At 58.9% G+C, this 25617-nt stretch overlaps 6 protein-coding genes and 1 non-coding gene across 7 annotated transcripts; 3 read left to right on the plus strand and 4 right to left on the minus strand.

Annotated features, from left to right (window-relative positions):
• Positions 1-1926: 1926 nt before the first annotated feature.
• Positions 1927-3254, minus strand: VTJ83DRAFT_7556 (uncharacterized protein; the record flags this gene model as incomplete). The annotated part of the gene is made up of 4 exons (XM_071014391.1): positions 1927-1976; positions 2044-2799; positions 2889-3015; positions 3123-3254. The coding sequence occupies 4 exons, from the start codon at positions 3252-3254 to the stop codon at positions 1927-1929; spliced, it is 1065 nt and encodes a 354-aa protein (XP_070863773.1).
• Positions 3255-3913: 659 nt separating this feature from the next.
• Positions 3914-4716, plus strand: VTJ83DRAFT_7557 (uncharacterized protein; the record flags this gene model as incomplete). Its single annotated transcript, XM_071014392.1, has 4 exons — positions 3914-3948; positions 4015-4023; positions 4097-4319; positions 4405-4716. 4 exons carry the CDS (start codon positions 3914-3916, stop codon positions 4714-4716), a joined length of 579 nt encoding a protein of 192 aa, XP_070863774.1.
• Positions 4717-7978: 3262 nt separating this feature from the next.
• On the plus strand, positions 7979-8836 carry VTJ83DRAFT_7558 (uncharacterized protein; the record flags this gene model as incomplete). The annotated part of the gene is made up of 1 exon (XM_071014393.1): positions 7979-8836. The coding sequence occupies one exon, from the start codon at positions 7979-7981 to the stop codon at positions 8834-8836; it is 858 nt and encodes a 285-aa protein (XP_070863775.1).
• A 3579-nt stretch (positions 8837-12415) lies between these two features.
• On the plus strand, positions 12416-15284 carry VTJ83DRAFT_7559 (uncharacterized protein; the record flags this gene model as incomplete). Its single annotated transcript, XM_071014394.1, has 6 exons — positions 12416-12970; positions 13048-13229; positions 13306-13528; positions 13700-14674; positions 14739-15059; positions 15117-15284. The coding sequence occupies 6 exons, from the start codon at positions 12416-12418 to the stop codon at positions 15282-15284; spliced, it is 2424 nt and encodes an 807-aa protein (XP_070863776.1).
• A 1410-nt stretch (positions 15285-16694) lies between these two features.
• On the minus strand, positions 16695-16776 carry VTJ83DRAFT_t165. The gene has a single exon. It is a non-coding gene; the product is annotated as a tRNA-Ser (tRNA).
• Positions 16777-17097: 321 nt separating this feature from the next.
• Positions 17098-18186, minus strand: VTJ83DRAFT_7560 (uncharacterized protein; the record flags this gene model as incomplete). Its single annotated transcript, XM_071014396.1, has 3 exons — positions 17098-17179; positions 17305-17931; positions 18032-18186. The coding sequence occupies 3 exons, from the start codon at positions 18184-18186 to the stop codon at positions 17098-17100; spliced, it is 864 nt and encodes a 287-aa protein (XP_070863777.1).
• A 2808-nt stretch (positions 18187-20994) lies between these two features.
• Positions 20995-23592, minus strand: VTJ83DRAFT_7561 (uncharacterized protein; the record flags this gene model as incomplete). Its single annotated transcript, XM_071014397.1, has 2 exons — positions 20995-23241; positions 23452-23592. 2 exons carry the CDS (start codon positions 23590-23592, stop codon positions 20995-20997), a joined length of 2388 nt encoding a protein of 795 aa, XP_070863778.1.
• Between the last annotated feature and the right edge of the window lie 2025 nt (positions 23593-25617).

Raw genomic sequence — 25617 nt, forward strand, 5'->3', positions numbered from 1 at the left:
TTGCATGCGCCTCCCAAACCGGCACCGCCGACCCAAGGAAAGAAAAAAAAAACGACGCAAGACTGTGCGACGAAGACCAACAAACACCCGGTGATGAGAGTGACGCTCCTCGGGCTCGTGGGGCCACCCGTCAAACCATAGGCGGGCGCAGCACCATGTTTCGTTTCAACACCAGGGGCTAGCGAGGGGACGTTCGCGCGCCATGTCACCCCGCCGAGGTTGACTGGCTACCGATGATCCAAAAGACCCCCGTGCACCACGGATGCAGAGGCACGCACGCCCAGCCTCGAAGGAGGGACGAGCTAGCTTACCCATCAACACAGCACCCCCCCGAGCGCCCCGGCATCGGTCTTTTCCTCCAACGTGGTCTGCAGGAATCGACTCGACGAGAGGACGTCCAAGATGAGACCGATGTGCGAGGCGGATGCAGACGCACGCTGCAGCGCAGGACCAACAAACAGGGGGGGGGTCTCGATGGACTGCAACCCCACCCTCCACCCTCTTTCTTCCAGAATAATAATAACTAGTAGTATGTACTGTAGCACTATTATACTAAGATACGAAGCGTGGTGATGAAAGAGGAAAATGCCCACAGCAAACAGATCAGCGTCGGAGAGATCGCCGTGGCATTCGCGACATCGATGGGAGGCTGTGATGCCCCCCTGCAGCGGGGTCTGGTGTAGTACTAGTAGTATAGTAGGTGGATGGTGGTGTCCTGTGAGGTTATAGCTTTCGCGTGTTTCAACCTCTTGTCACTGGAACTCAGGTTGGACGGGAGGGATGGCGATCGAGACCCGTCCAGCCGGGTTCGGCTCCCCGGCGTTCAATGTTTTCTTCTTCTTCTTCTTTTGCTTCTGCTTCTGCTTCTGCTTCCTCCCGGCAGTTGGGCGTCCTTTGTCCCGTGCATGTCCTCCAACCATTCATCAGGACGAAAGGAAAAAAAAAAAAAAAAAAAAAAAAAAAAAAGAAGCATCCCAACCCAACCATTCACTGCCAAGAGATGGCAGCCGGCCTGCAGAAGAAGCCCCTGGACGGCAGACTCGGGGCGGGAGCCAAGATGGCCGAACGATTGGGTCCCAAGCGACCGTTGCACGCGAACCACGATGGGGGGCTTTTGACGGCTTGTTTCAGCTCCACCCCTCCCCCCTGGCTCATTCGTCTGATCCCGCATCGTGAGCTGCTCATGAATGTTAGGTCTTTGCTTGCCGGTCCCAGAAGACGGGTCACACACATCATCGGCGAGCACGCGGGATCGAAAAGCGCAAGAGACAGACCGACGGACGATGGGCTGATGGGCTGAACACAACATGAACATGAGAGGTCTGCTCAAGGCTCGGGCAGATAGATCACTCCGTCCAGATGCCGAGATGAGAACAGCAGCAGACCAAAAAAAAAAAAAAAAAAAAAAAAAAATGGCCACAGTAATCACCTGCTGTGTATGCATATTAGACGGCCACCAAGGAGAGATTGCATGCCATGCAAGCCCGGCGCCCATCTTGTTAGCTCGGATGAAGGGTGATCGGTCAACCCAAGACTCCGTACAGCCCCCTTCCCCGGAATCTATGCTTATTCTCCTGCCGTCGCGAATCTTGGACTTCCGGGCTGCATAGGGTATCCTTCTACGTTTCCTTTTGTCTCCGCCCAGAGCCTTGCTCATCTCTTCTTGTTCCCCGCCAAAGACCAAGTGGCATGCTGCAGCCGGCCTTGCGAGCGACCTGCCCTGGTCACGATCGTCAGCCCCGAGCACAGGGCACGTAGGGGATGCCGCTGCTTCCACTCCTGCTTCCACCGCGGATGCTGAGCCCCAACCTTCTCCTCGCCCCCCCGCCGCCGGTGGCGGCCTGGAGAGAGGGAGACCATGCCAGCAACTCTCATCGGCAGCAATCCGTGTCGAAAGCCATCACGTCCCATGCCATTTTTCGCTCCTCACTTGAGCTCGCCGAGCAGCATGGTCTTATCCGAGGATGCCGACAAAACTAGGATCCGGTTAGCACAGCACAAAGAAAAAAGAAGGCCAACAAAAGGGAAAGCAAGGACACCCACGAATCGGCGCACCCCCCGGCGCAAACTCGGCACAGTTCACCGTCCCCTTATGCCCCGGCAGCTTGTACAACAGCTTCCCCGAGCCGCTGTCCCAGACCACCACCGTGCCATCTCCCGCGCCCGTGGCGATCTTCTTGCCGTCCGAGTCCCAGCTGCCGCGGATCAGGTTCTTCTCCAGCCCCAGCGGCGCACCGTCAAACGTGCGGATGTGCCTCTCGGCGGGGGCGAAGGGCCGGATGTCCCAGGTGCGGGCCGTCGAGTCCATGGCGTACGACAGCAGCTGCTGGCCGTCGGGCGACACGCGCAGCGACGTGACCGTGTCGCCGTGGCCGATCATGGAGTGCACCAAGGCCTTTTTCCGAATGTCCCAGACCTTGATGTCGTTGTCGATGCCGCCCGTGTAAATCTCGTGGCCTGCTTCGGCGATGGCGACGGCCGTGATGGGGAACTGCGTCTCGATGTAATCGGCGGCGTGCTTGGTGCGCGGGTCCCAGATGCCGATGGTGCCGTCGTCGCTGCCACTGATGAGGATCTCCTCGCCGCGCTTGCTGATGTCGAGGGCGTTGACGATCTCTTCGTGCCCAACGTAGCGCCGTATCCTTTGCCCCGAGGTGAGGTCCCAGCTCGCGAGGTGGGTGTCGGCCGAGGCGGAGAAGACAATGTCCGAGTCGCGCGACCATTGGAGGTCGAGGATGGCGCCGCGGTGGCCCGTCAGGACGCCGTAGTTTTCGCAGTCGCCGTACGTCTTCCAGAGCACTGGCTGCCTTGTCAGCGATCCCTCCCCCTGCTGCGGCGCGGCTCGGTTCCTCCTCCGTGCCGGACGCCTTCCTCGGCATGGCACGTACGTATTGTCCTGTCCATCGACCCGGACGCTATGAACTCTCCTGTCCGATCAAACTTGGCGGCAAAGATCTCGCCGGCGTGCCCGGACAGCTCCATCAGAGGAGCCTTGAGGTTGCTCGTTCGGGGGGCCTGCGCCAGTCGGGCAGCCAGTCGGTCAGCGTCAGCCGGTCAGCCGTTCACCGTGGGCGCCCGAGAAAGCCTTCTCTGCGGGCTCCCTATACACACGGTCGACGTACAACTTGAATGAGAGCGCCGCTCCCTGATCCTCCCGGCCGAGTCGCAAGGGCGCGGCTTGTTCCGACATTCTGGCGCTTCACCACCAGCTGGCCGTCGCCAGGCTCGTCCGCGGCGGGTCTCTTTTCTGACATGGTAGGACGTCCGTCAGAGTCCAGGGGAATTGCGCGGCGGCAAGGTCGAAAGGTGGTGCGGGGGGCTGGGGCCAAGCTGGTTGTCGTTGGGGGTACGGCTTGTGTTGGATGTTTCTTTCGGGGGGTGGTGTTTGCAGATGACGAGAGGCTGCCCGGTAGTGAACTTTCATGACGGACCTGAAGGCTGTTGCTGCGCTGCAGGCCAGAGTCCAGTAATTACGGACAATACCTACCTAGCTTGGAGTGGGTCTCATGGCCTGTGCTTCCATGGACGAGCCTCCAGTGGAGCTGCCCCCCGGGGGATGTTAGCGGTACTGTGTAGGTGGTGGGCTGTAGTGGGGCCAATCTCCACCACGGGCACCCTTGTGGCAGGCGGGTTCTGCTGTGCTAGATAGTTACTGTGCTGGGTACGTAGCGTGCTGGGAGGGGAGTTCCATGTCCCTGAAGCAACCTCCCTCCATCGTCATCGTCATCGTCATCCAACATCAACAAACCGTCACCCGTCAACCTGGAACACCAGCATCCGGAGCTTTTTACCCACGTCGCCGTCTCTTCTGCCGCTGTGCTCCCTCGTTAGTTCTCGGCCACCTCCCCGCCCGACCGCCGCTTCGCTCTTCCGCCCTCAGCAGCGCACACGCCAGCGCGATCCGTAGCCCGCCATGGCCTCGAGCAAAGCGTCCCGGCTAGGGGAAGAGTACGTCCTTCAACGTCGGCCAGCTCTCTCTCGCCGTCCATGACGTACTGACAAGTCGTTGCGCAGGGTTTGGAAGTAGGCGCCTCCCACAGGATGGGTCCTGTACCCCCTTTGGCAAGACGACGACGGTCTGACCCGGATTCCGCAGAACGCGCATGGACAAGGTCAACGCCGAGCTTGTCGTGCTCACCTACGGCACCATCGTCGCCCAGCTATGCAAGGACTTTGACAGCGACTACATCGAGGTCAACAAGCAGTTGGACAAGATGGGCTACAACATCGGCCTGCGCCTCATCGACGACTATCTGGCCAAGTCCAACACGATGCGCCGCTGTTCCAACTTTCGGGAGACGGCCGAGATGATTGCGAGGGTGTGTATCTCCCATCTGCCAAAGCGGAGCACGCCGCTGTGGGGGGGCCCGTGACGCTTACGCCGTCGGCCTCTTTCTTCGCTAGGTCGGCTTTAAAATCTTCCTCAACATTACCCCGACGGTCACCAACTGGACAAGCGACGGCAAGCAGTTCTCCCTCATCTTTGACGAAAACCCCTTCGCCGACTTCGTGGAGCTTCCCGACGACGGCCGCGCCCAGGACGAGCTGTGGTACTCCAACATTCTGTGCGGCGTGTTGCGTGGCGCCCTCGAGATGGTCCAGATGCAGGTCGAGGCCCACTTTGTTAGCGACGTCCTGCGGGGGAACGACACCACCGAGATGCGCGTCACCTTGATACGATACATCGACGACGAGCTGCCACCCGAGGACGATTAGCTGTTCCAAGGCCGGCTCGAAACCAACACATCGGAGCTGCGGGTCGTCATGGGATGGCCCAGGCGTTCCAAGCAAAAGACGAGAAGGGGGCGTTGGGTTTGGCTTGCGGGGATTCAGCCTCCCAGCGCACCAAGGAGCGGGGGCTGTGCGGTTCGATAGACGTCGAGCCGGATCGGCCGGGCTGGAACGACTGGGCGCTCCATGCCGGTGGCGGAGAACCGGTGCCCGTGCAGGATCAACGGCGCCACGCTGGAGAGGAGAAGCTTTCCGGATTGTGCAGGCGCAGTCTTGTACAGTATATATGCACCATGACGCCTCCTCGCTTGTTGGGGGGGTGCAGGCCGGAGGATCACGGCCGGTCGGGCCAGGAAGCCAGGCCGATCGATCACAAGGCCGGCCGGTAAAACATTGGGTGGATTTGGTACGTGTTGCTACATAACCACCAACACCTCACTTACCTAGCCTGGCACGCTGGGCCACGTTTCACACTCCGTCCGTCGTCCATGGTACCTTTGCTGGCCGAAGATGACGCGATTCCGCATCCTCAGACTCCCATCCGGACCGAATCCGAGGCCAGAGGCATGTACGTGCCACAAGAACAACGACTTCGCCTTCGATATTTCATTTTTTCTTCTTCGTTTTCACAGTGCATGGCTTGGAGGGGCGAGGTGCTGCCATCCGTCGGACACGCGCAGCCTGTGTTACTGTGACTAGCCTCTCTTTGGTGGCGCGACACAGCCCGCTGAAATAGCATCCAACGGCCCAACCGTAGCCATGCTGCGCCTCGCCCGGAGCCGCCGTCCCGAGACTTTGGGCATCAAGACATGTCGTTGGCTCCTCCAAAAAATCTCAGGACGGGAACCTGGATTTCCTGCTGCCTCAACCACTCCGCCACCCCGACGGTCCCAGCCGCGTGGCACCTCACACTCTCGGCCCCCTCTTCAACCCTCAAGATGATGATGTGTCGCCCTCCCTATGGAGTTGCGTAAATAAAAAGCTGCAGTCTGCCACCCCGCGCCGGCCGCCACGGTCATCCATATCTGGTTTCCCTGACACGGCTTGTCCCATCCATCGCCTTGACATGACAACCCTCTCGGCTACGGCACTGTCTCCCCAAACCTGACAGCACTAATAGCGTCCCTGGACCCGACGGCCTCAAGCATCGCTCCTACATCCTGCCATCTTCACGGCGTCATTCACGACACCCCGCCAGCGTGGAAAATCGCCATGGGCCGACCCCGACCCGTCTCGGTTGGGGCCTTGGCTCTCTCCCCGATTTCCTTGCTCTCTGCCCTGCCAGCCGCATCGCCATGCCAGCTGCCAAGCCTGAGCATGCACCCCGCATCGAACCCGAGCATCCAAATTGATGCTGCCCCTGGGTCGCCGGAGGACCGAGAGCCAGAGGAACGTCACACGTTGAGCCGCCGTCGTCGCCTCGGCTTCTCAGCGCCGCCGTCGCTCTCGAACCTCCATCTCGGGTCCTTCAAGCCGTCGGGGTTCTTTCATTCATCCGGTTCCTTTTCCTCCGACAGAGAGACGCACCTCTCGAGCTACAGCAACCCTTCCTCCCCCACGACGGGCTGCCCAAGCCCAAGGCAAAAGCATCCGCAGCCGCGGCCGCCGTCCCGCGGTCCTCTCCAACCCGCCCACTCCCCCCACTTCCGCAAAGAATACCTCGTCACCCTGCAATGCCCCGTCCACAGGGGCTTCTGCCCCAAGCTCGCCCGCATCAACAAGCGCGCGGGCAGCCTCTGGGCCTACAAGAACCCGGACTTTGTCGGCGCCGACGGCGCGTACAAGCCCTGGGTCGTGACCGTCAACATCTGCGACCTCGCCAACTCGCTGTCCCAGGGCGGGAGCATCCTCGAGCGCTTCATCCGCGACGACTCGCCCGACGGCACGACGCCCGGGGGGCCGATCGCGCCGTGGGACGCGACGGCGCTCCTGCGGGAGCTGGAGGAGGTGAATCGAAGGACGGGGCTGCGCGTGCTGGCGGGGAGCGAGGGGGACGGGCTGGAGTGGCCTGCCCGGCGCGACGGCGAGCAGGCTCCGGCGGCGACGGGCAGGCCGGCGCGCACGCCGCCGCGGTTGTAGGCGACCCTTTCCGCTCCTTGATAGCTATGCAACAAGGTTTGCAATGAACGGCGGGGGCGAGGTGGACGGCGCTGGGTCCTTGGGCATGTCGGATGACGAGCCTGCTGGGAGGAGGAAGTGGGTTATCAATTTGGCGTTCATCGCGAGGGTTTCTATGAGTAATTAAGGTTGGATTTTGGGAGATACCCCGGGTTACAGCCCAAGTTCGTAACGAGCAGTCTGAGAGAGAGAGTCAAAATGAATTAGGTCCTTTGCTCGCAGTAGCTGCTTCGGAGATGGCCGAGAGATCATCCAGCGGAGGTGTCGTGATATCTGCTTGCGGGAGACACGAGGTAGATTGGCCTTTGATGCTCGCCGGAGCATTTCACTCTGTTTTCTTTGCTCCAAGTGCTCTGTACCTGCTTGCCTGAAGCACTGTGTTGAGGCTCGTCTAAGCCTTCTTACGAACACAGAGCAGAGGCATATTCACGCCACTTGCTGCTTGGTACGCATCCGCAAATCTCATCCCATGACCTGTCCGCCTTTATCACCCGCACCGGCGTACCCTTCTGGCCTCAGGCGCCTTCGGTTTCTTGGGGAGACTTGTTATTCCTTGACCCCGCACCGCAGCCCCAGGTTTTCGACATGCGCCGATAGTACCATCCTAGCATGGCGAGGTTGGTGTTGACAGTTGAAGGCCGCAAGATCCACACACTTCTCAACCTCTCGCATCCAACTCCCAACTCACCTATGGTGTATCTACAAGCTCGCAGTTCGAGATTCGTCGCGGTAGCGTGGGCGGAGAAGATGGGCGAGGAGGTCCGACTCGACAGCTACACCGCATGGCTGGGTGGTCATGGACATGGAGAAGGGTAGGGTCCAGACAAGGTCTCCGAGACATGGAAACCAACCGCTTTGAAAATGATGGGTATCTGCTACAACCACGAGATCCGAATACCAGAAAGAACAGGCCTAAGCACTCCGGACCATGGGCGACAAAAAGAACAAAATGGGACAACGACCTGCAAGTGAGATATCTGAGTCGGATAGATCAGTGCTGCGATGAACCAATGGGCGTTCCCAATGGTTTCCGATCCCCAGCAAGACTTTTACACCGAACCGACCAGCGTGTTCAACACGGCCGAGCTGCTGATCAACCAGGCCGGTCTGACCCCTGAGGTCAGCGGGGATGCTGGCCCTGGCCTGCATCTGCTCCTCGACAACTTGGTCGAGGGGGTTGAGCGCCTCAACGACGGTCCGCTGCGGTATCGCATCGGCTCTACCAACATCGTCCACAATAGGGCGCGCTCCTTTCGCGGCCAAAACCGTCATCTTGACCGGCGGCTCCATCGAGAGCCCCGAGCTCCTCCACCGCTCGCTCGTGTTCAACTCTCTCTCTCTCTCTCTCTCTCTCTCTCTCTCTCTCTCTCTCTCTCTCTTTCCGGAAGTCCAATCCCTCGTGGGCGTCGGCCTGACCGACCACCCGACGACCGCACGGGCCGAACGGCTTCGCCACGCATGTGGGCGACGACCTTCCGATCTCGCCCGTCGTTCCCACGCCAAGATCATTCTCTACTCCAAAGGCCACCGCGTGCCCGGTCCCCACGAGATCCGCTACCTGTTCAACGTCGAAATCAACATCATCCACGAATACTGGCACCTACGTGACAACGACCCGACCGAACACGCCGCGTCCTCGACAGGAGGGGCCGGAGGAGGAGGAGGAGGAGGAGGAGGAGGAGAGGGCAGAAACTCGCGCATAGACTTCCAGTTCGGCTTGGCCAACCCCATCTACGGTGGAAACTGCATCGACCCGGCGTCGTCAGGCTACGTGCCCACGATCCGCTTCCGCAACATGTTCGAGAGGGAGCCGGTGGTGGACGAAGACCTGCAGGTGAGGGGGCTGGAGGGGTTGTATGTGCGTTCCGTGAGCGTGATGCCGTTTGAGCAGCGCGGCGAATCCGGCGAGGACGTTGGTGGGGTTGGGGTTGAAGCTGTCGGAGAGGTTGGTTGGGGCGGCGTGATGGCGTGTGTTTTGCTCGGATAACGTAGGGGTGGTTGGATAGGAGCTAGGCTGGGTCTTGGGGACGTTCCAGTGGCCTGAACATCGACCATGACCGCCCGAAGACGAGAGGGAAGACGGCGAGAGCAACCCTGCCGAAGGAGCAGACTTTCGTGCAGAGGCAGCATCGAACAGAAAATTCATGGTTGCGGTCGGATCGGGGCAAAACGTCACCAGCATCCAACAGACTTAGTGTTCTTGATACCCCGTCTATGCTTCCCTACACTAATACTGACCATTCACATGATAAACACCAACCCCCATACAGCCAGCCTGCTTGGACAAGCTGGAAATCTCGTTTCATCCGCTGCTGTACCGAATCCCCAGGGCGCTGCGCGAAGTCATGTCACCGGCGACAACGCAAGTCTGGCGGTCATTCGTTCTCCTCATCCTCCAAGAACACACAATGCTCCCATTCAGCCACAACCACAGGTGGCGGTTATCGTGGCAACCAACTATGGTTCTCTGGCGGAGGTGGCGGCGGCGGCGGCAACGATGGGGTCGAAATCCTGCTTCACTTGGTTGTACAACAGGTGACAGGCCGGGGCCCGCTGAGCCCCCCAAAAACAAATCTCGACGATGCTGCATGGTGCTTTTCTTTTTTTTTTTTTTTTTTTTTTTTTTTTTTTTTTTGCCAGCCTGTTCTTCTCCCTGTTGTCATTCGTTCCTTGTCTCTGTTTCCATTCACGCGTCAAGGCCCGAAACAAGAATCACTAACCGGTGGATTCTGCTCAATTTTCTTTTGAAAATCACTAGAAACCTGCCCCGGTCTCCTGACAAAATATATCAAGGCCACGCATTGTCAATGCAATAATCGACGGCAGCGAGATGACTATGACATGAGCCGCGTTCGGTGATCGCCGGATGAGAGTGGGGCCGACCCCGGCTTCCCCGGACTTTTGGGCCTCGGTGTTTATGGACCGGACGCGTTGGGATGGGGTTGGGATGGGAGGAATCCACTTGCTGTGTGGTGTAGATTGCGGTCAAGATACCAAGCAGAGGAGATGCGCCTCTCTGGTGAACAACTCGGGGCGTCCGGCAACCTGGCAGTTTGGGACAGGCCGGGAGGAAGAGGGTCATGTTGAAGCGTTGGACTTTGCTGGCTCGCCCAGACCCCTTGTGGCGGAACCGGGAGCGTGCAGCATGGAATGCTCTCGAGTCTTGGAGCCAGCGGGCTCACTAATGCAAGGTACCGCATGGGTTGGCGTGCCACGGAACGCAGATGGAAGGCCTCTACCTTGACAGTAGGGTTGCTTGCAGGGAACGCGCTGAATCAGCTTCGGCCGTGCTGCAGTGCTGCTGCACACCAGGCTCCGCCCTGCCCGCTATTGCGTGGAGGATCGACTGTGCATGGCGTTGGCCTTGGGCAGATGGGATGGGCCTCTTGCGATTCGTTTGGAATGAGATGTGCCCAAGTTTTTTTTTTTTTTTTTTTTTTTCTTTTCTTTTTTTGTTCAGCTCAGGGTCGACCTTTTTTTGCGAGAGAAATAGCTCCACAACATCACCTTGAAGGACGGACCAAACAAAGCTTCAGAGTTGAAGAATCGAGGTGACCTTCAACCGATGAGCTAAATTAAGACTTTGGTGGCAATGCTCTTGCTGTCAACGTCTCAAGCACTTCCTTGTCATGGGCAGGGTTGGGAGCGGTGACTTGGGATGGCCCCACCCGCCGAGGGTTGGATACCCACGAATACGGTAGGTATTACTATGCACAGTAACTCACGGACAATGGGGCCCAGATCATCGCAATGCCTCGAGCAACGGCAGCATGTAGCAGCATGCATGCTTGAGGCTGAGCACAATGGTTCCCATCACGAAAGCGCCAAGACGCCGGCTGAAGGTGGTACCTACTGTGTATGTATTTCCCAGACTTCCGGTGCAGCCGCACAACAGAGAGGCATCGGGTGTTTGCGTGTTGCGCGATGCCTTTGTTACTTTGAGGTCCAGGGTTGAGGGTTGGGAGAGAGGAAGAGGTCGGGTTTCCAGGTTGTTGGGCGGCGCGCGGGCACGGGTTTTTGTGGGAAGCGCACCCGACCTTGGGTCAGGTTGGTGGAAGTTTCATGGGTGATCTGACGGGCCGGGAGTCCATCCATCATGTCCGGGCTTGATGGGGTCAGGCCCTCAAGGAGGTATCTAGGTAGACAGGCAACGTATCTACTAGTAGGTAGCCTGGTAGGTATGAAGGGCTTTCTTTACGTACACAGTACATATGACCGGGACCTACCGTAGGTATGGTAGGTAGCCTTCGCTCCTCCGTGCGATTACGGAGCATCGGGATGCCAAGAATCCGGCAGCAAGGGTTGTTGCCTGAGACGGCTGCATGGGTGCCTGATATCGACGCGGATGCCTCGAGACTTAGGCATTCATCCACAAGGTCTCAAATTTACGCGCGGCACCACACAAAGGCGTTCCAGAAACTGCGCAGCGACGCCGCTCTGTCCCGAGAAGCCACACACAACCCCTTCTCGTCTCCCAATCATCCCCCAATCGAATCGTCTACGAGCCTTGCCTCTCTCTTTTGCCCCCCCTTGAACTGCGACTCAACTTTGACGCCTCCCCTTCCCCATCCATCTCCTCCCATCCCCCATTTCGATTTGATCCCAACTTTTTGTCGCCAAAGGGCAAAAAAAGGAACCAAACTCCATCCCAACCCCCCCCAAACGACAGGTATCCCGTGCATTCTCCATCTGGGCCCAGCGAGCCATGCCACTTTGATGCATCCGGCGTCGACTTGTCGACCCTGTCCCATTTCTTGACGGAGTGCCGTGGTCGAGCCCACCGTCGTCTTCGTCGTTGTCGCTGTCGCGGCTGACACCACCCCATCGACCGACCGACCGACAGACTGACCGACAGGACTCACCACACCGCGCCCATCCCCGTCGCCACCGCGCGAGGAAACCAAGTTCGGGTGTCGTCCTTCAGGACGGGAGGTTCGCGACAGCCCTGGTTCACGCCGAGACACGAACCCCATCCGGTATCTTGCTGCGCGACTCTGGTGCACGCCTTCGGTCCGCTCGTGTTTTCTTTCAAAAGAGGTTTCTTGACGGTCCTCGCCTTCTCTTTTTTTTTTTTTTTTTTGCTTTTGCTTTCCAGGGGTTGTGTTCCCTCTTCGCCATCCGGTTGGTTCGGTTTCGGCGGCGTTTGCTCATCCACACCCCGGGCTCGCCATTCCCAAGCTCCCCCAGCCCAAACGTGTACCGCCCAGCCTCCTCTTCTTCGCCCGGGGACCCATCTTCTTCTTACCCGGTCGTGCACGAGCAGAACCACGCTCTGACCATAACCACAATCACACACCCACGCAACCGACGCCGTCGCGACACGTCGACGCAGCTCGTGCGCCCATCCCATCGCAAGCGCCGCTCAACACCGCGCGTGCATAGCGAACCGGCCATTCGCATTTTGCTGCTTTGCATCAAAAAATCCATCGCGTGGCAACCGACGCGCGACAAACTTATCAGCACCGTTCGTCGGCGCGACATTTCCATCCAGTCCACGGAACCCGCCGGGCCTGATTGATATCGTCGCTGTCCTCGCGCCGCGCATCGCCGGCACGCCACCGCAACCATGAACAACATGGCGGGAATGCCCAACATGAACGCCATGGGGGGTCCTGTCGGGCCACCCCCGATGAACATGATGAACAACGGCGCCATCGGTCCGCAACCCGGGCCGCCACAGCCGCCGCAGCAACAGCAGCAACAGCCGCAGCCGCAGCAGCAACAGCAGCAACAGCAGCAGCAGCAGCAGCAGCAACAAAACCCCATGCCTCTCAACGATTCGACCCGCACCCTCCTCAACACCTACATCTACGAATACTTTATCCGCTACGGCATGTACAACGCCGCTCGCGCCGTGCTTGAGGCCGATCCTCATATTCGGGTCGACAAGGACACCAAGATCAGCGAGAGCGGCAACCTCATGGGCAACGGCCTCGGTGACGCCATGGACACCGACTCCAAGGACGACCAGAAGCGCGACCTGCCCGCTCCCAACATCCCGACCCCCGTCCCCGACAGCTGCTTTCTCCACGAGTGGTTCTGCCTGTTCTGGGACATTTTCAACTCGCTCAAGGGCAAGGGCACCAACCCCCAGGTGAACCAATACGTCCACCACACCCAGGTATGCCGCGGCGCGACTCATCCCTTGAGAGGCCAACGACAAGGCGTTGTCGACAGGTGACTGACCGCTAACGCTAGCAACAATCCCAGATGCGCCAGCAAACGCAGCGCGAAATGCTGCGCCAGATCCGCCCGGACCAATTCGCCCAGCAGCAACAGTTCCAGCCGCAGATGATGCGCACAATGCCCAACGGCGCCATGCACATGGGCATGAAGCCGGGGAACCAGCTGCAGCGGGCCGCCATGGCTAACAGCCAAAAGTCAGTCGGCTTCTTCGTCCCTTGATCGTCCTCTCTTTCCTTGTCCACCATGCTGACACGCGCCCCGCTGCTACAGCCCCCAAGCCATGCACATGCTCCAGCAGCAAAAGGCCGCCCAGATGGCCCAGCAGCAGAACCAGGCCGACATGGACGGCAACCGCCCTAGGCCTGGCTCTCCGGCTGGCGCCGAGAACGCCCCTTCGCCGTCCAAACGGCCGCGTCTCGATAGCACGCCCTTCCAGCCTGGCCAGATGATGCCCAACGGACGTCCCGGCCAAGGGATGCCCGGCCAGCAGCAGGTAGGACCCGACCCCGATCGCCTCTCTCGCCATCGACTCCGCGGCCCCCATGGCACGACGCATCCCCTCCCTACCTGGCTGAATCCTGACCAGTTTCAGACCACTGGCCTTGCCGGCGTTCCTCCCCACGTGCAGGCCAAGCTTGCCTCGTACTCGGCTAACCTATCGCAGCACCACGGCAACCAGATCCCTAAGCAGCCCATGCCCAACGCTGGCGGTCCCCAAGGCCAGGGCTCTCCCATGGTCCCGCAAGGCCCCGACGGCAACTCGCTGACCCAGTTCTACAACCCGGGCGACATGCCGGGCAACCTAGGGCGCGGCGCTCCCAACGGCCAGACCAACACCGGCAGCAACCACGCTCTCCAAGACTACCAGATGCAACTGATGCTACTCGAGCAGCAGAATAAGAGACGGCTGATGATGGCGCGTCAGGAGCAAGACCAGGGGGCCAACAACGTCCCGCGAGGTGACGGTCCAGCCGGCCCCGGCGGCGGCCCTGGCATGCCCGGCGCCGCTCCTGGCGGGCTCAACGCTCAGGCGATCCAAGGGACCTCGCCTCCGGGCGGCCGCAGCGGCGCGTCTCCGAACCCCACCGACCAGATGAAGCGCGCGAGCCAGCAAATGGCCAACGCTGCCAACATGGGCTCGCCGCTGCCGGACGGCGCCGCCCAGAACCGCGGCTCTCCCGGCGCCGTCAACTTCATGGGCGGCAACATGGATCCCAACGGCGCCCCGCCGCACTTTGGCATGAACATGATGACCGCTCCGATGAACAGCATGCGCCCGCCAAGTTCTCATCCGCCGTTCAACGGCCAGATGAGCCAGCAGCAGATGCTCGCCGCCCAGCGTCAGGGACAGCAGGGAGGCGCGGTGAATCCCATGCAGTGGGCTCAAGGTGCTCCGAACGGCGGCCAGATGCCTGGCCAGCCCCCGCAGCCCCAGCAGGTCCAGGGCGGCGCCCCAACCCCTACGCAACGCGCGATGCCGCCGCCGTCCGCTCCGGGACCTGCCGCCGCCGCCGCCGCCGCCGCCGCCGCCAATGCGCGCACGACGGCCTCGCCCCAGGTCAGCAACACGGCTCCTCCGACTCCGCAGCAGGCAAACAAGGCCGCGCCCAAGAAGAAGGAGACGAAGGCCTCCAAGAAGGTAAGTTCCGTACTGGATCCGTCACCGGGCTTCCGATTTAGAGTGTGGATGCTGACGGGCGCAGGCCGCTGCCGCCGCCGCCGCCGCCCAACAGCAGCAGCAGCAGCAGCAGCAGCAAAAGAAGACCACACCTGGCCTCAATGCCGGCGCCACTCCGGCCGCCGAACAGCCAGAAGCGCCTCAAGAAGGGCAGACGCCCGCCACGCCGGTCAACCCCGCCGGCTTCCCCAAGAACCAAAACGTCAACCCCGGCCAGGTGCCGCCCAATGGCCAGCAGCCGCCTCCACCGGGGCCCCAGCCTCAGGCCGCACCTGTTCCGCAGCCGTCGCAGCCGTCGCACCCGGATCCCAACCAGGCCACCAACTTCCTGGACACGGGAAGCATGGTAAGATGATTGACCGTCTCTCTTGGCCCTTGGAAATGGCTAATATGTTGACCCTAGGGCTTCGACTTTGAGTTTGCCAACCCCATGAACGGTACGGACAATGTCATTAGCGATTTTGATTTTGACTCGTTCCTCAACGACAACACGGCTGGCGAGGACAACAACTTTGGCTTCGACGCGGGTTTCACCATGGAAGGCGAGACGACCATCGGAGCGACCGATTAGGACTCGTATGCGTTCCGGGATCCGATCACCGGGGAAGAAGATCCGGGCCTTGCAGACTAGAGCCCGGAGGCCCTGGCGCAGTTCCCATCCTTGCCTCCGAGTCCAAGCGAGCCTGCGTAACGAAGCAGCAGTCTTTTTTTTGGCGTCACCTTTCTACCCATAACCCAACAGCCCCTCCCTCCTACCACTTCTTTCGCCGCCGCCGACCCCCTAGATACCATCATCTCAACCACAACCAAACCCGCCTACTTTAGTATTGCCACGGGGCAGCCCCACGCACACACCCACATGGGGAGTTTTGTCTCGGTTGGCGCTGGTCGCTTAGCGTTGGGTTTTATCTGCATTCATTCATTTATTCATTCCTCTGCACCTTTTTGTTTTTTCATCTCCTAACCTACATGCTCATGTCGCTGCGGTTGCAGCGATGTGGCTCTGACCATTGCTTCCTTCCCTGTTCAGTCGCATTTTATTCCATTAACCGATGGCCTCGGGTGCCATTTCCAACCCCCCCTACTACAACAACGTCCAGCAGAATTTTCTTTTATCTATTTTTTTTGGCTCCTTGTCTCTTTTTCTGTCAACCTGTCTATGCCGGTGTATCTTGGTTTGGTTGTGGTTGGGTTGCCCCGGCTCTTGTTTCAGTGTAGAAAGTGTGCGGGAGGGGGGGGGGGGGGGGGGGGGCATGGCGAGGGAAGAAGGAAGGGAAGTGTACTTTTTTTTTCCTGTTTTGTTTTGTCTAATGTCGCCTGGAAGGAAAGGCAACGAATGGTGTTTGGTCTGTGTGAGAGTTCGAGGAGAGAAGAAGAGGTGAGTGTGTGAGAAGAAGTCTGGTCTCGGTTCTGCCATCTTGTTTTGCTGGTTCCTGGCTCTTGGTTGTTGTGATACCGCGTTTTGTTTCCGAAAGGGCCAGAGGGAGAGGTGTACTACGGAGAGGAGGAGGGAAAGGGGGGCGGGGATGGGATGGGGAGTATTTTTCAGGCACGAATCTCTGCGGTGCTCTTCTGGCTTCTGGCTGGGTGATAGGAGAAGGGAGAGGCTTTTGTTAATAGCTGGGTTTTTCATGCCTCTGAGATACAGTTGTGTTGATGATGGAAAGCACTTGTTTTTGTGTTTTGATTTGGCGCTGCGTATCTTGGGTTTGTGAACTGTGAAACTCAACCTGAGGTGGCCTTGTTACGTTTCTGGTTATTGGTTCCTCCACTCTGGAGCGGGCAGCTTTGCCAGAGCGAGCATGTACACAGTACACAGTTTCCCTCTGGGCTAGCCCAAACCAAGGCAGGTGTGCTGCAGGCGCGGCGAAAGCACGATCAAAAAAAGGAGAGTTGGGCAACACAGCGCCTCCTGCAAGAGCCCTGGCTTGGATGGAAATCTGAAGGAAAAAAAAGACAAAAAGAAAAGAATTGAAGATCTCGACGTGGGCCCGATTCGAACGGGCGCTCCCGAAGGAACAAGATTTCTAGTCTTGCGCGTTAGACCACTCCGCCACCACGCCTTGTGGGAGTTCAATGTGGAGACTATGGCATTTATGCGAGAGAGGGAATCGGGCGTCGGTGGAACTCAGGGGCAGCTAACAGCCCTGCCCGGTTTTACTGAGGGACTTGGCTCCAGGTTTCCAGATGGGCTTGTGCTAGGTAAATAAGATGGAGGGCGTAGAGGTATCTCTTTCTGCTAGCGGCTAGCTGCTCGAGCCGCGAGCTATCAGGGCCCTTGGACCGTCGAGATGCCCCTTGACATGAACTCGTGGAACGTCGTTTACCACGGCCAGGGGCGCCGGCTCTATTTACCTATTCCAACCACCCTAGGACCTACCTATCTATCCCTGATAGATGGCCACATAGTCCACCTCCATCATACCGCCATACCCGTCCAGCGTTGCGTCGTTCGGGTTTCCGGGCCTGTTACAAAGTCAGCACACCCTCTACGTCCGTCCACCCTCCCTCCCATCCTTCAACTCTCGACAGGGGGTGCCCGTTTGGGAAGAAAAAGTAAAGGAAAAAAAAAAAAAAAAAAAAAGGCTCACCAGTTCCCTCCCACGGCCACGTTCAAGATGATAAACAGCGGCGAGTGGGTCAAGGTCGCCCAGACGCCCTCGTCCCCGATATCCTCCGCGCGGACCGAGAACCACTCGTTGCCGTCCTTGAGCCACCTCACGCTCTCGCCGAGCCACCCCCGGCCGCCATCCCGGCGGTCAATCTCGAGCCGCCACGCATGCCACCCCTCCAGATCCTCGAGCGCCGTCGCCGAGGTCCTCCCGATCGGCTCGTTGCAGGGGCCGCCGAGGTCCTGCGTCCGGCCGCAGTGCAGCGTGCCGTGCGCGACGGGCGCGCCGTTCACGTTCTCGAGGATGTCGAGCTCGCCGCAGATGGGCCACTCGGTGCCGTGGTGGATCGAGTCGCCGAGGAGCCAAAAGGCCGGCCACAGGCCCTGGCGGGTGCCCGGCGGGTTGGCGCCGAGGCGGATGGCGGCCTCGACGACGGTGAGGCGGCCCGCGGCCGGGGTGAAGACGTGGTGCGACTCGATGCGGGCCGACGTCCATTCGCCGGTGGCGGGGTCGCGGAGGGGGATGAGCTGGACGGTCGAGCCGCCGGTCAGCTGGAGGTTGGTGTTGGAGGTGGTGTAGGTTTGGATTTCGTTGTTGGTGCGGACGCTTTCGGCAAGGGGGGAGGAGGGTTAGCTGGGCCGGATGAGGGACCATGCGAGTAGATTGTGTGTGTTGTGTGGGGGAGACGGGGGGAAAGGTTACTTACTTGGTGATGATGTTCCAGTTGGTGGTGTTGGGGGTTTCGCCCGGGTTGCCGTCGAAGGCGTCGGACCAGAGAAGCTCCAGGCCTGGGTAGAAAGGCGCCGGGTTGGCCGAGGCCAGGGAGGCGAGGAAGGAAAGGGCCGCGAGCGTGGCGCGCATGGTGGTGACGGTTCGAAAGGAATGACGTGACAGGGGAAAAGCAACGAGCTCTCACACAGGCGTGTGTGCTTGTACGTGCGTGTGAAGAGATGGATATGTATATATATATATATATATCTCCGCAGGAATGCTGTCCAGAAAGGAATGGGCCACAGCCGTGTCTGGTTTTCGTCACCAATGTCGACAAGCCAGACGGAAGAAGGGCAAGTATCGTTGATCGAGACCGGTCGAATCGTAAACCAAGGGAACGAAGAACACCAAGTCAACACATCAGAACCAGGCTGATTAAAAGAAGGGAATGCCAACACCGGCGGCAAGGGAAGCGGTCGGGAGTCGAGATCCGAGCCTGTCAAACCACCAAAAAGAAGGGACGGGAAGGCCTGAGTCGGGAAGATGGGAGGGATATCAACGAGATATACAAGTAATATGCCGTGTCCAGCATATATTGGAGGTTCCAGAATATCCACCTGCCCGGACCGTTGTCCCCATCCCGATCCGGGCACCGGGCTGCCTCCTGATTGGGGAGCCCAAGGTTGCATCCAAGCATGAAACGGCCCCTTCAATTCGGCACTAGCTAGCTAGTCGAGTGGAGGGGTTCGTTGGGCTAAGGCGCGAATCCTGAAATAGCGCCCCTAAGGCGCGGCGATTCGCCCTGGTGGAGGATGGCCAGGATGACGAGCGGTAGTGCAGATATCATTTGGGCACAAAAAGAACTGCAGGAACCGCCGCAGGGTTGAAGATGCGTGGATGGTTGGCCCATATTTACGGTTGGAAATACAAGTGCCAGGACTCTTGATCAAGAGAGAGGGCTTCGATGCGTGTTGTGTTGTCTTGGTCGCCTCCCCTGGTTCGGCCTCGTTGACCATCGGAAATGGATCCGGGCCCTCCCGCGATCCTGGGTTGCCGAACATGAAACATTGCGAACCATGCTTGGCAGCACCGTCGATTCAGAGTGGCTGTGGTTGAGAAACCCTTTTTGCCACGCTGATGTTTGGGCGATCAGGTACAATACTAGCACCACAGTACGGGCCGTTGAATTCATGCCAGAGATTGGATGAGCAGCCGTCCCAAAAGACAAGGCGTGGACGAATGAACAAGAAGAAGAGATGGAGCAGTTGTGGTGGCTATGGATCTCCTGAGTTGACTGCGCCGCACAAGATTGCCCCCCCTGAGCGACATCGCGAGAGCATGACAGGATGACAAGATGACAGGACGACAGGATGACGGGAATGATGCATACTGATTTTTATTTTGGGATGAATTAAAAATAAGTCGTCATGTATACTATAAAGTAAGTTGACCCGGATCGAGTTGGACGAGCCAAGCCCGGCATCATGAGCGTTTCCTTGGCATGTACGGACTCAACCTGAACAGATGGTTTGCTCAAACACAACAAGCATGTCCGAAGTATATTGTGTCTTCAACATCCAACTCAACCACAGCAGAGCCTCGACTTTTGGACCATGAACTCAAGCGCATGCACTCTCTCCATCATTTATTAGTCGTCGTTGTCTGAGGAGCCATCGCCACCACGCCGCTCCTGGTCCCTTGGTCTCCTCGATCTCGGGTTTCTTCCAGACGCACTTACATGCCAAAATGCATTGGCGGTACCATGGCCAAAAAGATCTTGACAACGACGCTCAGGACACTGTATACATTGGTCACCTCCCTCCATTCCTCCATACCCTCGGCTGGTAGCTTGCAGAATGGCTGCCCCCTCCCCCGCTGTAGCACCCAACGCCGCCGCCATGACTCCCCACAACATGAAGAGTGCCAAGGATGCACATCGGGACTTGCATGAGCGTGTTCACAGTCTGACCTCTTTGAATACGGAAACTCAAGTGGAAGTTTCTGGAGTGGCATGGGCTAGGGGATAGCAATAAGAGCAGACAGTACGTCATGCGAAGCATCGTGGGGCAATGGCGAGCTGCAGGTCTTCGGCCGTGAGGCATTCGGTGACATGGCACCGGTAGTCCAGCTGGAAGCAAGATTCGTCCACAAAGAGCTCAACCAGGATCTTGAGGTGCTTCTCTATGCTCTGACCGTGCTCGAGCTCTCCGCATCTCCGGTTCCAGCTCCTGCACAATATCTGTCCTCCAGCAGCGACCCAGAAGTGCCATTCTAGCCGGAACTTATCGCGAAACAGCGTTCTCGTAACATGCCTAGCCCGGACTAGCTAACTTGCATGTATCGCACATCTCTGAACGGACGCTATTAGCTGCTGCTGTGCTGAGGGGGAGGTTAGCTGGCGGTGGCAGTGCACGTCAAGTTAACGGGTTGAGCTGATGGCGGGCGACCATTGGTACGTCTGTAGCTAGAATAATATCTGCTGCATCTTGTACGTAACCTGCTCCGCTGTAACTGGGCGTCTCAGTGGTAGCGACACCTGTGCGAAACAACCCGATGGCGAGGCCAAACGTCCAAACTTGGGGGAGGATGGCTCAAAGGGAGCAATGAATGAGGAGCATATTCGTCTGAGAAATAAAATGGGAGAGGATGGCTCGCAACAACGGTGCTACTCAGAGGCAGAAAGCCGCTCGGCTTCTTGGAACAACTTTGTAGAAATTAATAGTATCCTAGCGGGCAAAGATGTTCAAACAATCATGAGCTAACGAAAAGAATTCTGCTGAAGCCCGACAGCAGCCCCAAACGCCAACCGTAATGCAAGGTATCTGAGCCCAAAACATATGTGAGAAGATGGTGTAAAGCCGGGAGTAGATACCGAGGAATCTCCAACCATGCCCAATTCAAGAGGCCGCGATCCTCTCAGAGACGCCCAAATATTACCGCCAAAGATCATGGAAGCGGTCACTCCTCCAACGCTTCCCTCAAAGCCTCCTGCACCCCCGCCGGATCGTCGACAGAAACCTTGCTCGGCGCGCCTCTCCTCTTCTGCGACGCCAAGTATTCGGCAAACCCCGGCACCAGCCCGGGCTGGTTGATGCCAGGGGCCCGGAAGACGGGCGTGGTGCCGACGGACTTTGCCAATGATGATGCCGACTCCGAAGCCGAGGTCACGCTGCCGTGGGGGGACTTGCTAAAAACCGTAGCCGGCGTGGGAGTCGACGTAATGCTTGTCCCGGCTGCGCTGCCTGGAGAGGTGGATAGCGAGAGAGATGGGATGGCGACCGCGAGAGCGGGGGCGCTGGCGGTCACGACAGGTGTCGACGAAGGGCTCGTCTCCGGCGTCGGCGCAGCCGGCTGGCTGGAATCGGAGCTTCGGTTGTTATTCCCATTTCCCCAGGGTCTCCACGAGACCAGCTTTCCCAACGCCGACGGCGCGCGGTACGAGCCGGGTCCGGTCCCCTCCGAGGCTCTGCCCCTGTCTGGATTTGATCCATCCTGCAACGGCTTGGGCAAGTGCTGGGCAATGCTGTCTCGGAGGATGATGCTTCCTCGCTTGCCCTCTCGATCCCCTCGCAGCAGAGTGGGCCGGGCGATGACGTTGCTGACGTCGGCTCCCGCGGCACTCACTCCCAGAGGGCGGAGGGAAAGCTGGCTAGGCCGGATCTGCAGGGTGTGGATGTCCAGGCCGTTGGAGAGGGACATGATGGATTCGTGCGAGGGAACGCGGCGCAACCCTCGAAGGGACTCGCCGTCGCAAGATTCCAGCCGGGACGACGAAGGCGATAAGGGTCCATCAACCCCGTCGTCGGTGGTGCTCTCATAGTCGGTGTAAGCCAAAGATCGAGAGGGCGTGTCCGGCACGTCGTCTGTGGTATACGCGGGCGCGAGCGCAGATGCCTGGTCATGGACGCTAAACCGGCTCAAGGCGCGTGACCGCGGTCTGTAACCCGAAGGCGGCCGCGACATCGCGCCTGGCAACCTGGCAGTCTCGGAGATGCTCCTGAGCGAAAACTCCGAGATGCGTTTGCTGTGCGATCGCTTCCATCTTGGCGAGCTTGGATCGACGCTGGTGATTGGGGAGGCTGGGGACGGTATCTCGGTGACCCGATCAAAGATGGAGTCTCGTTTTGTCGAGCGCGGCGAGCTCGGTACCGATGACTGCGCGTCCGGAGCGTCTTCTACCGATAACGACCAGCGGCTGGCCGAGAAGGTGGGTGTGTCGTTTGCCTGGGTCAGCACGGGACCGGCGAGGACAGCGCGTTGAAAGGGAGCCGATAACGCCATGGGCGATGGAGGTGAAGATTCGGGGTGAAAGAACCCTGGCGCAAACCCCTGCCGGCGCTTCCGGGGTTTCCTCGAGTCGGGCTTGTGCGCAACGTGGATATGGTGGTGAATGTGCAGTTCCTTGGACAGCCGCGGAGGCGGCGAGGTTGGGTCCTTCATCAGCTCGGCCTGCAACGTAGTCGCGGCGGCGTTGGGCGCCTGGTCAACTGGCTGATGATACATGAGCTGCTCACGCAGCGCTTGAATCTCGTCGTTGGAGCACCTCAGCATTTCGCGGAGCTCGGCGATTCCCAGCTGCAGGTTGGCATTATCCTGAAGGAGATCCTTCACAAAATGGGACACGACGGTGCCGCTCCTGTTGTCGGACATGGACTTGACGGCAGCGGCGCCCTTGAGTCTTCCCGCAGCGGCGTTGAGCTGCTTCTCCACGGCGAGTTGACGCTCCATGGCGCGCTTCACCTCGGCGTGTCGCTCCCGCTCTTCCTTGGCTTCCTTCTCCATGCGCTCGAGCTGTGCTTGCAGCTCGCTGAGCCCCTTCTCCGCCTGCCGCCATCGGTATATGGTGGAGCGAGCGTCCTCCTCGGTTCGGGAGAGGGTCGTCCGCAGCACCGTCTGTTCCTCCTCGAGAACGGCGATTTGTCGCTCGAGGGTTTCGGCTCTCGCAGCAACGGCCTCTAGCCTCCGGACTTCTCGTTGCGACTCGATCAGGGTGGCTTCGAGCAAACTAATCTTGGACTCTGCCTCTTTGACGGCGTCGTTCAATTGGTCCAGCTCTTCCTTCAGCACGTTGTTCTCCTCGGTGGCTTCTTTGTTGAGGCGCTCGAGTTCGGTGTTTTCGTGTTCCAGGCGCTTAACGCGGGCAGTGAGCTCGAGCCTATCGCGCTCGGCCGAGGCCATGTAAGCTTCGTGGCGAGCAAGGAGGGACTGCAGGGCAAATGTCAGCGATGGGAAACCATACTCCGGCGGGGTTTGTCGGGCCCGCCATGCTGCCTCGAGGTGGGCCATTTTGCATAGACACGAGGTGATACAATATGGAAGCGCGCCAAGGAGGGGGGGGACGCGATATAGGGAAATTGGTGTTGAACGGCCCTTGGGACAAAGAATGGGGAGTGGCACTGGAATGTAACGACTGACCTGGCCCATTCTTGCTGCAGCGTGGACATCGCGCTCAACGCTGGATAGAACCGAACAATTGTACTTCAGGAAGACACAATCTTCCCTGCCACAACAGCACCGGAGGGTTCCAGCCTGATTGCGAGGTGTTCCAGAGTCCATGGCGAGAGAGCCGATGGGAGATGGAAGGAGGAAGCGTTGCCAGGCCTAGCGGCGGAACGGGGCCAGAACCTATCGTCAGGATCGAACAGGTTGTTGCATAGTCGTGGCGATAAGCGCTCTAATGGCGACCTGGCACTCGTGATGCTCGGGGTTGGGGCTTGTGTGCCTTGGGTGCCTCGTCGGACAGGCTGAGCAATAGGCCAACAGCCACGGGTGTTGCGCAGGGGTAGGATGAGGAGTATTCGCAAGACGGAACAAGTGCCTTCGCGTCTGCCCTCGTTTTTTTTTTTTTTTTTTCTGGCTTGTTTTTTCCTTGTGACAGAGCGATAATGGAGGTGGAGTTGCGAGTCGGCGACGCTGGAGATAGGGAGTTGATGGCGTGGAGTTGCGTCAAGGTTAACGTTATCGGCACTTGGGGGGACCACAGCGTGGATTTCAGTCTGCCTCACCGCCTGGGACCCGGGCGCTCGCTAGCCTTGGCGGGGCTGAGGTTATCGATATTTGGGGCTGGTCAAGCCCCTCACCAGCTTGTTCCGCGGGCGAGTCGAGCGCATGATGAATGACAACGGGAACCAAAGGGGAGGTGGCGAGAGGGCGAGCTGGGAGTTGAGTCATTTCCAAGCGCCCTGGTACCTATTTTGTTGGCGGCTTCCAGGTTGCCTGTTGGCGGCGACGCAAGCGTAGAAGATGAAGAACGCGGCACGCGGCACGCGGTACCTGCACCCACGGGACGGGCGTGGGCAGGAGTGGGCGCAGGAGTGGGCGCAGGAGTGGGCAGCAGTGGGCAGCAGTGGGCACGCAATGGCCTACAGCGTAGCCGCCAAGAGACGCGGCCCCTGCTGTGACCAGGCACCAGGTCCCGTCAGGTCCAGCGCATCTGATCGACCCGGGGTCCAATCGAGGTCGGTAGCCGACTTGCCCGATTCGGGACCAACGCCCCACACTGTCAATGGGGTCAACGGGCCGGGCCCCACACAACCTGGATGGAAGGCGGCGGCAGCGGCAGGTGGGGTTGGACTGGGTTGGACAGCAGGGCACCAGCCACATCAACCCCAGGACCGGGACATCATCTCTCCACGCCACCAGATTATCAGGCTCAACCTCTGAGAGACGTGAGATTTTGAACTTCTATGTCCCGCCACCTAACTTTGGTGTGAAGTGCTTGCTGTTCTTGGGCTGCTGAGTGGGCCACAATTGGCGGAGGTGACTGAGGTCCATGAAGTAAGGTCTTGGGTCGAATGACTATTCTTATCATGAAGACCTGGGGTACGATGGTGAATGACGAGGTAATACTGAGGCAGGATACAGCAGCGCGACTTGTTGTCCATGGATGGCGGAGAGAAAGTTGCTGGGATGGGAGCAGACAAACTGTCCCGAGGGGCTCGAAACAGCGTTTTGGTCATTGGTAGGAAGGTATTGTTGCTTGCCTACGTGGGATTGATATGTTGCTGTGGATTGGCTGATGGATTTCATCCTGGCACTTGTTATCTTTGATATAAGCAGCCGAGAATGTTGACTGTCCGGTAGCTATCTTTAAGCTTCCCAGTGAATGCTTTCTGATCTGAGATCCATCAACATGCAGATGTATTTACGGATAGGAAATTGGGGTTCTTGGGTTAAGGTAGTTGCAATTGAAGTCGCTTTCATCATCTCCATGCCTAGGTAGGTAGTTGGTTCCTTAGTGAGTTCCTTCATAGCTTCGCTTCTTCTTCCGTTTTATCCGTTTGTTTTGTTCTTCTACCCCGCGCCTCGTCCCAATTTCATCGCTCAACAGCCTCAGCTGCCTTGTACGCGTAGCAATACTTCCCTCCCATCGTAGACACCAAGTCCTTCACCGTGATCGGCTCACCAAGATGCGGAAAATGCACAAGTGTATCCAGCGTAACCTCCTGTGACGGCGGCTCATTCCCGGCCGTCTGCGTACCCCAGACCATCTTCGTCCTCTCTCCCGTCGGGTCCTGACCCTGCCACATGGCCCACACCCGATCGACCTGCGCGTGGTGAAGCCAAAACATGGGATCTGCG

The sequence above is a fragment of the Remersonia thermophila genome, chromosome 7 (assembly GCF_042764415.1).
Source record: "Remersonia thermophila strain ATCC 22073 chromosome 7, whole genome shotgun sequence".
Lineage (NCBI taxonomy): Eukaryota > Fungi > Ascomycota > Sordariomycetes > Sordariales > Chaetomiaceae > Remersonia > Remersonia thermophila.